General features: G+C 38.3%; 2 protein-coding genes across 2 annotated transcripts; one reads left to right on the top strand and one right to left on the bottom strand.

Moving 5' to 3' along the window:
- The first annotated feature begins 2231 nt into the window (after positions 1-2231).
- LOC103516121 lies at positions 2232-5729 on the top strand. Its single transcript, XM_026828610.1, has 5 exons — positions 2232-2313; positions 3310-3451; positions 3883-3896; positions 4387-4865; positions 5724-5729. The coding sequence occupies exons 1-5, from the start codon at positions 2268-2270 to the stop codon at positions 5727-5729; spliced, it is 687 nt and encodes a 228-aa protein (XP_026684411.1). The 5' UTR covers positions 2232-2267.
- A 404-nt stretch (positions 5730-6133) lies between these two features.
- Positions 6134-10655, bottom strand: LOC103516120 (PBAN-type neuropeptides-like; the record flags this gene model as incomplete). Its single annotated transcript, XM_017446923.2, is given in 2 exon segments — positions 6134-6614; positions 10356-10655. Coding segments are annotated over 2 exon segments (518 nt in total), but the record flags the coding sequence as incomplete, so codon positions are not given.
- Between the last annotated feature and the right edge of the window lie 310 nt (positions 10656-10965).

The following is a 10965-nucleotide window of genomic DNA, read 5'->3' as shown; positions in this document are numbered from 1 at the left end:
ACGATCTCAAAATCCAAAGAAGGTGTTTCAACCTTGCGAACTTTTACGACTTGTACTAAATTTTATGACAGATGGACTCGAACTACCAACCTCCAGGGCCCAAGTCCACCATGATAACTTGCATCGTAGCGGGAATTCGGCCTTATAGTAGATGTAAAGTGGATGAAAAACCCCTTCTCTCTTTATCCATACGTATCATTGCAAGTCCCATAATTATTACCTACATTAATTTTATTAAAAAAAGGCATAATTTTCCTGTGGGAAGATCATTACGTCACGGATCACAACTCTCAGCAAGACCACAATTATGATTATGATTTATAAATTTTGAAAGGCAGATAAAATTTTACAGAAAAAAATGGTGGAGATGTCAATTTCCTACGAACACACGTTGGTTTGTTTAGACTGCTGGGGTAAAGGGACTTTTCAGTCCTATTCGGGCAGGATAAACAAGGTGTATTCTATTCTATTCTATGATGCTACTGAACCTCACTGTCTTTGTTAATTTGTTCTTCTGGTTAAACTAAATCCTAAAGTAGGCACATATTATGTATGGCTCTATTATAGCAATGAACATACAAGTACCTACAGAGCACACCAATTCATATTTCCTAACTCAAGAACATAGCGAGAGATCTGTTGTTTTAATAACCCAACTCGGCTCCTTATTCGTTGAAACCTTTTTTGGAATATTTTATTAATTTTGAAAATGAATTTTTGAGTGTGAATTTTGAAATACTTTCGAGAGTGTCTTTTTAGTGAGTCTTGCAGATCCAATGTTTGAACTTTGAATTTTTTCAGAGGCGATTTCTCACATTGTAGTGCGACAGAAAACCATTTTCTTTTACCCAAACCTTTTAATCTTTTTTATTTAAATAAGCATGAAAAAAGTCAGTCAGTCTAGTTAATGTTTTGAAGTGACTACATTATTAAATTGACATATATATTTTTTAATAACCCTTCTCTCTTTAAATTAAATAGTTTTAAAGTTATCAAGTATACGTATACTGCAGTTAAATAAACACATTCACTAATTTCAGTGCGAACAAAACCAATCCAACTCTTCTAATAAACCTAATTTTGAAACTTCAACAATGAATCAGTGGGAACTTTCGAAAAAAAAGAACCTTGTTTTACTTTGAATTTTAAATGGCTAACTGAAAAATAAATCAATTTGTACGTCTCCTTTAAAAGGGGGAAAAAAATGAGTGACTATACGTCAGAAGTAAATAATTAGGAAAATAGGCGAACAAAAATTGATTTGGAGAGTCTTATCCGATCTTCCAAGGAAGAAAGATCAGAATTATTGAAAGGAATAATACCTTGAAAATCAGGATAATCCTAGAAAATCCCTTCCTAGAAAGGCATAGGAATTAATCCTAGAAATTAATATATACCGGGTTGGTTCAGTCTATGATAATGAGTGCGGATATTTTGCACGCTGGTTCTCACTTATGGGTTTGAAAAGTCCCTTTACTACAGCAGCACGCTACTAGTATTATTGTGGTCAAATTCAAATTAGTTTGAGGATAAAATTCCATAGGTACCTCGGCTGGGATTGAACCCGCGCCCTCCTGTATACCAGGCGAGCGTCTTGCCCACTACAACGCCGAGGCAGGTAATACGAAAATATGTACGAACAGATTTGATCAAAATCAGACAAACTGTTCGATAGGTATAGTTATGTTGAAACAAAGAAAACCAAGGATAAAATCTTCAATTTGAAACTTGGAACTTCCAATTCATTGCTGCCTTCGCAGTATGGATCATATACGTACATTTCCTTTTTTTTTTTTTCTTAGTTAAGCAAGGTCTTTTTAATGAATTGTTAGTGTATGTATTATTCTTTAATAACCCATCATCAAATACACGAGACCTTGTTTAGACTGCTGGGGTAAAGGGACTTTTCAGTCCTATTCGGGCAGGATAAACAAGGTGTATTCTATTCTATTCTGTGATGCTACTGAACCTCACTGTCTTTGTTAATTTGTTCTTCTGGTTAAACTAAATCCTAAAGTAGGCACATATTAGGTATGTATGACTCTATTATAGCAATGAACATACAAGTACACAGCACACCCTCGATCCCTTCTTAGCTATTCGGATATTAAACTCTGTTCACTTTTACATACTTTATCGATAAATCGTGATCCCGTCTCCTCGCGGGTTCAAAAGTCTTCAAAGGAACACAAATCCCGATAAAGCGGTTCTCGTAATAAATTAATTATCCATCGTTCTATCATTACAACACACCCAATAATAACGTGATGAGTTACAACAGTGGCTACCATCCACCTCCTCTGTATACAGCTGGTAAGTTTGAATTATTTGTTCATTTATTCCCTATTTTGTCCCTTATAATATGTCTTTGAATTATTGGTTCCCAATAATATGTCAAAATATGTGTATAAGACCTTGGTTAGACTGCGGGGGTAAAGGGACTTTTCAGTCCTATCCCAGCAGGATAAACAAGATAGGTATATTCTATTTGTTTACTAGTGGTTGAAAACATGACCCGTCCTTTGTGCGGGATCGCGGAGTAAGAGGCATGACTTTGGGAGCGCCGCGCCGCCATTTTTTAACAACCACAAAAAATTTCATCATAATCGGTCGAGCCGTTTTCTCGTGAAAAGAGAACATAAACAGGTGATGTCCACTTTACATTTGACACTATACAAAAAACGTACTGTAACTCTTACAGAGGAAAGTTCTTAAAATCTAAGACATAAAAATGGTAACTTTTAGAAAGAAGATAAAATAAATCTACATAGGTACTAACCTAGACACCTGGACATAATTTCCAAGATATTGTTCACCTAACACTGCGGTCATAATCAACACGACCGAATTTAGATCTCTACCTGAAGCAGGTAACAGATAACTCCAACATGGCTTCCTCTATTGTAAAGTTATAAATGGTGTCTTTAGCATAGACTCCTCCTTCTTGAGACTTGATTCAACCAGGTACATTAGGTATATAGGTATTTTATTTTTAAAAGATTTCATTTTCCTCTGAATAGCGTGGCCTTTCCAAGAGGTAAATGGAAGAAAATGTGTCAGGAATTACTTACGTACCTGTGTTTCTAATTTTCTATAACTATTTAGCTATGAATTAGGTTTTTATTAAGTTAGAGAGCGACTTCTCTGGTCGAATGCGTATCAGGCCTGCATACCTGAGATTTCGAGTTTAATACGAAAGTCCGAATCGAAGGCTTTTTGGTATTGTACAAGAAAATTCTTGTAAGAAAATTTAGATTTCCCCGATTCCCCAGTTGTTGAGAACACACATTGTCCCACCCCTGATTGCAGGACCTCCAGAAGACAAACACGGCGCAACGTTGAGCAACATAACCACCGGAGCCACCGATTGCACCTATTGGTCTGAAGATATGCAAAGCCCCGACCCTCGCTATGTTACCCGATCTATGAGTTCACTCCTAGATACGCTTGAGTAATTTGAGTCATTGCACGTTTTGAGAAACAAGAAGTGCGTCTACAAATATCATTAATTTATTTTATCAATTAGGTATCTACTATCTACCAACTAGGGAGATAGATTGTCTGATATAAATATGTACTTACGAGTATGTAGATATAATATATATTAGGTAGTGTAAGTACATAAGTAGGTAGGGGTAAGCTAAATAAATAGGTACTAATTTTTTTTTCTTTATTTTTTACATGTTGGTGTTTTGTTCGGTTTAGAATTTAGGCGCCATCATCACAGGGTGAGAAATTGTCACACATTTCAATGAGTGGAAAAAAGGGTATTAGGGTTAGGAAGTTATGTACCTAAGTACATTATAGGGTAGGTTACATCTTTCGTATTTCGTCTAGGGATCTCAAATTTCGAGATGAGAGCAGTTCATTCTCTTTTTTCAGTTCAAATTCAACGAGTTCTCTGTCTCCTTGGTTGCTTGTTTCACCATAGGCAAAATTATTCAAACCTTGGAGGACAATCAGTTGAGTTTTATGATCCCGAAAGTGGTTTTTCCTGTACTACTGGAAAATGGTACGACTTTTCCGAAATTTTTTTTCGCCAAACGATGTAAACCGCCGTTTTTCATATTGCCTTATGGTCAGTCAGCTAATTTTCGCACTCCTTATGGCCAATCAGTTGAATTTTGTGTAATCAGTTTTTTAGGTAGGTAATATACCCCTATATTCGAGCAATATAAGAAAGCACTAATACTTATTATTATCTAATTGTCAAGTAGGTACTTACGTAATTTTTTAGTTTAGGAATGCGCGATTTGGTGACGATGAGCAACTTAGTTTGAAACTGATGATGATATTGAATTTGACTTTAGCTATAGAGACTCTAGATAGGTACAGGGGGGTTTTACTTGAGTATGGTGTAGGACAATAATTAAAGTTGATACGGAGTGCTCCGTCCGTTTAAGTATTCTTGTGGCGGACAATTATCGCTGGGCCAAGTTCTCCAAACCGTAACTTATATCCCCGCAAAGGTAGTTGTGTTTGTCAGTAATGTCTACAATGTATTTCCAGACTTGCCCATCATTCGCGTTGTCAAACGTCGCAACACAGCCAACAAGAAGGAAAGACGCCGTACACAAAGTATAAACAACGCCTTCAGCGATCTGCGAGAATGCATCCCCAATGTCCCGTCCGATACCAAACTGTCCAAAATCAAAACGCTACGTCTGGCAACGTCTTATATCTCTTACCTCATGAAGATTTTGGAAACGGACGACATTATTTCGATTGATGATTTCAAGGCGGATCTATCAAATCATTCGAGTCATAGGAAGAACAAGAGTCAATATGATAGTCCTAGTGAAATTAGCAGCAACCAGTCTAGTCAATATGTTATGGATCCGAGCTGTCAGCAATATACCTCACCGGTAAGTGGTGAATTAATTTGTTTAATCCTTGCCATTTATTAAATAAATAAAAACTGATGATAAGAAAGAATTTTATTAATCGTGAACAAGAGTGATTGTCACGCATGTAGATGAACATGAGTGACTGTACACCACAAATGGTAATCTGTAACCCTCCATAAATCGGGTACCTATTATCTACCTATGAATGTAACCTACCCAAAAGTTCATTGCTCTGTGCCAATAAAGCAGCAACCAGTCTAGTCAATATGTTATGGATCCGAGCTGTCAGCAATATACCTCACCGGTAAGTGGTGAATTAATTTGTTTAATCCTGGCTATTTATTAAATAAATAAAAACTGATGATAAGAAAGAATTTTATTAATCGTGAACAAGAGTGATTGTCACGCATGAAGATGAACATGAGTGACTGTACTGTAGGTACACCGCAAATAGTAGGTAATCTGTAACCCTCCATAAATTGGGTACCTATTATCTACCTATGAATGTAACCGACCCAAAAGTTCATTGCTCTGTGCCAATAAAGAGCTTTTAATTTGTCTTGATTAATACCAGATAGGTGTGTAGTTATCTTAAATCTCAGTTATAATTATTATAAGAGTTTTATGACAATTATTCAATTAGTCAAACTGGTAGGAATGGTGAAACTTCAACTACCCATCAAAGACCATGTGCTCCGATAAAAGATGAATAAAATTAAAAGAAAATAAAAATGAACCTCTAAACAACATTCATTACTCAATTAACTCGCGAACGGTTTGTCCAATTTTTATGAAATTTGACAAAAAGGTTTAGTACCCTAAGGATATTTGCTCATTATATTATGAGCTCAATCAAATCTATTGAAACACCCACAGGGTTGAGATCTACAGAGCACTTATCTAATAGGTAGTCAGATTTTTTAGGTATTCAACTACCCATCAAAGACCATGTGCTCCGATAAAAGATGAATAAAATTAAAAGAAAATAAAAATGAACCTCTAAACAACATTTTTTTAACCTTTTGACTTCTGAGAAAAAAGGGCATTTTTTATTAGCTCCATAAAAATTAAAAACAAATGAAATAGAGCAATAAAAGGCTCCATAAAATCAAGGCTTGGGAATCATAAAAACCGTAGAATGACTGGGATCCTAATTTACTACCATGGACTGACGAAATCTAAGCATATTCCCGCGTCAAACCTTAAACGGAATTTCGACCTTCTTAAATTTCATCTTTTGTTAGAAACAGGTTTTACCTAATTATTGATTTTTTTAAAAAAAAAAAGTTTCGTATAATCATAACTAAAAACTGGCCATTTTGATGACAAGTGGGAGTTCAAGTACCTAACTTGCAAATGTGCCAACAATTTGCAAGCAAGTTACTTAATCTGTGTGAAAGAGACTTCATTCGAACGGAAAACTCAAAATTCAAAGTTCAAAACATGGTCCTTAGTAAAAATTTAATTGAACAGCTTTTTTTTTTATTTTTTTTTTTTTTACAAAAGGCGCTTTTTTCTTAACTTAAAATAAAAACAGGCTAGACCATCACTAGGTGGCCCTTTTGATCCTAGGGTCCTGATCAGGTCTGAACACATCGCGACCCATACTAGGCGTGGGGCGGTATAGGTCAACCATCTGGTTGCCTCTACTGCGGTCCCTGCCCAGGCGTGGAGCGAAAGGGGGAGATCTGGAGCCTTCATCTTCCTCGGACAGGGAGCGACCGAGCCTGGGGGTGAAGTTCCGTGCACTCCTGTAGGATATGGAGGCTGTGTAGGTATATTGGGAATAAAGGGAGAACGGGCTCTAGTCTTGATTTTAAATCATTACATGAAAGTAAAATCAAATCAAGAATGATAATATTAAACAAATAACTGAATATTAAACAAATTGGGTAGGTACATATTAGGTACTGATTTTCTCTAATCACAATCGAATAAACTACGGGCTAAAAAATTCCGGAAGGGACGGACCCAGCTTGTTATACCTACGTTTATACATAATTATGATTTATAAATTTTGAAAGGCAGATAAAATTTTACAGAAAAAATGGTGGAGATGTCAATTTCCTACGAACACACGTTGGTAAATCTGACACATCCACTATTTTTCTTATGCCTCAACATTGGTGTTCTGTTGGTGGATGTGTCAAATGCACCTGAACAGTAACGATCTCAAAATCCAAAGAAGGTGTTTCAACCTTGCGAACTTTTACGACTTGTACTAAATTTTATGACAGATGGATTCGAACTACCAACCTCCAGAGCCCAAGTCCACCATGATAACTTGAATCGTAGTGGGAATTCGGCCTTATAGTAGATGTAAAGTGGATGAAAAACCCTTCTCTCTTTATCCATACGTATCACTGCAAGTCCCATAATTATTACCTACATTAATTTTATTTAAAAAAAGGCATAATTTTCCTGTGGTAATGTGTAGATATCTATTCTTTATTCTGCCATCAGAATTCGGTCACAGCTAAAGTCGCTATAACAACAACAACAACAACAACAACAAAGCGTAGACATACCTTAAAGTTGCTTTCAGGAACGCAGACCCCGAGAACGAACATTATCCCATCAGGATAAAATCCGCGCCGGGCGGGAATCGAACCCGCGGCCTAGCGCTTACAAGGCAGACGCACTACCAACTAAGCTAACTAGGCTGGCCAAAATATACTTAATGTTTTGTTTATTAAATACTGAATGTGTGTTTGTCTGTTTGTATTTATTCTTTTGGGAAGGAAGGGTTGGATACAAAAACGATTTTGACTTTTCTTCATACCTGGATAATATAATAGACTCTCGAGTGGAAGGTAACCACTAGGTGACGTTAAAACGCCGGAAGCGTTCTCTACCACCTAATCCTTTGAGCTCCGTTATTATGCGGTCAATTTCTGAAATAAATGAGGATAAAATGCCTCGGCTGGGATTGAATCCGCACCCTCCTGTTTACCAGGCGAACATCTTGACCACTACGCCACCGAGACTGGATACCTATTTACAGTATTTACTGATGAGTGGTCATGAAATCTGGCGGGGGGACTTTAAACAGGGAGCATACCAGCCTGAAATTTCCTTTGCTAAAGACTTAGGAAAGGTTGAGTGCGAAGGGCATCCACTCGTAAAATTTTGTAGCCAAAACCAAATGTCAGTCGAAAAGTGATCACCCTAGGGCTGATTGAGAGGCTGACGAAAAACGCCGACCCCATCTGAATACGAGAAAAGGCGAAGAATTAGAAGACTGATGAGTAGTGATGAATAGATGAGTGAGTTTCCTAAAAGAAAAAAAAAAAAATGTAAATGTAAATGCAGTTTCTTTGTGTAATTTATCACAACTTTGGTGCTCACTGCAGCATTGTAGGATTTTTCCCAATATCTCGATAATCCTAACATCCAATGTTTTCCTACCATGCTGTCACCGGTCGCTATGTGCATTTATATGTCATAGCTACTCATTTTCCTCACGAGGCTGAGTGGGCCCCGCAACATCCAGTCACGGAATCAATCATTTGCATGATACAAATTTCTTGACCCCGCCGGGAATCGAACCCGGGTCTCCCGCGTGCAAGGCGAGCGCAGTGACCACTAAGCCATGGGAGCTGACGGGTTTTACAATATACTCATGTACTCATGACCTAGTTGAGTACTTATATTTTCTTAATCGGAAAAGGGAGCAAAAAGTTGCGCATTTGGTTTTTCAAGTACCTATCTGAGTTGAAAGCCCTCCAGGTCCTAACCTCTGCTCTTTGATATTATTTTCTCGGGTTGAATCCAGCATTGAAGAGCAAAGAGCTTTCTGAGAAACTTTCTCCAACTTTTAACACTGTTTGGAGGTTTGGTTTGTAGATTTTTGTGCGATATGTTTCTTTCCCTATCCTCATCATCATGCTCTGTTTTTCTGTTATCTCTGTTTATCTGTTATCTAATGGAGATGATGCTACACGTTTATCTACTCAAAACTTTTTACTTTCAAAGTTCAAATTCCTTCTGAGCAAATGGGTAGGTTGTACATAATAGAAAGTTATCCGATTTGTAATCTTCTTATCTTGCTCCAAAGGAGTTCAGGATGGTTTAACCCTCTTCTCTCTCCCCCCCCCCCTTTCACACCCTCCATTATTGGTTACCTATTTATAGGTAGTTTAGGAAGGTATTGGCTACTGCTCTAATGATGCTAAAGCTAAAGAGTCCATTTACCTCAGAAATAAGCCCTTTCACAGTGGAATATTTTGGGACATATGGGATAAAAGGGGCAACTGTAGGAAGCTAAAAATAAAAATAGTTTAAATAGAGCACTTTTCTTGTAGTCAAAAGCTAACACAAGTGCTAATGAAATTTCAAGCTTCGGTTGGGATTGAAACTTGCCACCCGTACCTGTAAAATTTCAAGCCTCGGCGCCCCCGGCTGGGATTCAAACCGCGCCTCTCCCGTTTACTATGCAAGTTTCTTGACCATTACGTTTGCTGGAGCTGGGGACGTACTGTTTTGGGACTTCAGCATTTGGCGTGTTAACAAGCTCGAGTTTTCTCAAATAGAATATTTAATTTTCCATACAGACCTTTGAACTTTGCATACACACGAGGAATATGAGGATGAATCCGAAGCTGTAGTACATCGTTTGCTACAGAGTGACTATCAAGTTCGTTAACACGCTGTATGGGACGTTACTCCCAACCATCCATTTTCCATCTTGGAAGTTGAAAAATGCCTCGGTAGCGTAGTGGTCAAGACGCTCGCCTGGTAAACAGGAGGGCGTGGGTTCGATCCCAGCCGAGGCATGGAATTTTATCCTCATTTATTTGAGATTTTGACCACATAATAATGGAGCTCTAAGGGTTAGGTGGTAGAAAACGCCTCCGGCGTCTAGGCGTGGGGCGGTATAGGTCAACCATCTGGTTCCCTCTACTGCGGTCCCTGCCCAGGCGTGGAGCGAAAGGGGGAGATCTGGAGCCTTCATCTTCCTCGGACAGGGAGCGACCGGGCCTGGGAGTGAAGTTCCGTGCACTCCTGTAGGATATGGAGGCTGTGGAGAGAAGAGTAGGAAAGAAGAAAATATTAGATGATTTCTACTGAGGATTTTACACCCCCCATTACCTACACCCAGACCGATTTATAAAGTATGATCCTGTATGTTCTACAATCTTTTACATACATATACAGAAACCACTCAAGTTCGCCAAGGAATCAATCATCCGTTCAGGTCACACTCTAGTCACAGTACGTTCAATGAATGGTCAAATATTTTACAGGTGATGTGATTAGATGGGAGTAAGCATACAGTGATTTGAACGACAGATGGTATTCCCTATGCCGTTCAAATCCTATTTAATCACCAGTAAAAATACGTCGTAGTTTCACTGTGCTTGAATCGGGCTTTAGTAGCTTTGTAATATTTACAAAAATGGTAGAAACAAAACCTTACCACATTACCAGCATTAAAATCAAAATAAAGCTCAACGCAAATAAGCAGTAATTACTTAAAGAGGTAAATAACTAGTTCAACTTATGTACATTTGGCTCGCAGCGGTATAATGGCCCACGGTGAAGTTCTCAGCAGATCGCTAATCCTCTCCTCTCCCTCTTCCTCCTCCAGTTCATTCATCTTCTCCTCCTCCTCATCCTCATCCAGAGAGCGTTTCCTCCTCCCCAGTCGAGGTCCAAACCACATGGGGCCATTAGCCACGGCCGGATTGGCCCGTTTGGCCAGTAGAGGGTTGTCAGGGTCCCGGGCGAGGCCCATTTCCAGGCCGAGTAGCATGGCCTCCTCTATGAGATCCGGAGTAGCGAGGTGAACGCGGGGTAGACGGGCCTCTGTGGGAAGTGAAATGAGAGAGAATAGAATAGAATAAAATATACTTTATTTATACTGCTAGGATGTGACTGAAAAGTCCGTTTATCCCCTAGGGAAGTGAAATGAGAGAGAATAGAATAGAATAAAATATACTTTATTTATACTGCTAGGATGTGACTGAAAAGTCCGTTTACCCCCTAGCCCTAGAGATATTTGGATGAAGAGAGTATTATTATTATTTTTAGTGTATTACCTATGTACTAATTGTACTATCTGTTAACGTTTCGTTGTCGTAACCTTTTGGATATCGCGTGTTTTTCCCTCTTTTTT

The sequence above is a fragment of the Diaphorina citri genome, unplaced genomic scaffold (genome assembly GCF_000475195.1).
Source record: "Diaphorina citri unplaced genomic scaffold, Diaci psyllid genome assembly version 1.1 scaffold1492, whole genome shotgun sequence".
NCBI classification, from domain to species: domain Eukaryota; kingdom Metazoa; phylum Arthropoda; class Insecta; order Hemiptera; family Psyllidae; genus Diaphorina; species Diaphorina citri.
The sequence above is the reverse complement of the archived record's forward strand: the minus strand, read 5'-3'. Positions and strand labels throughout refer to the sequence as shown.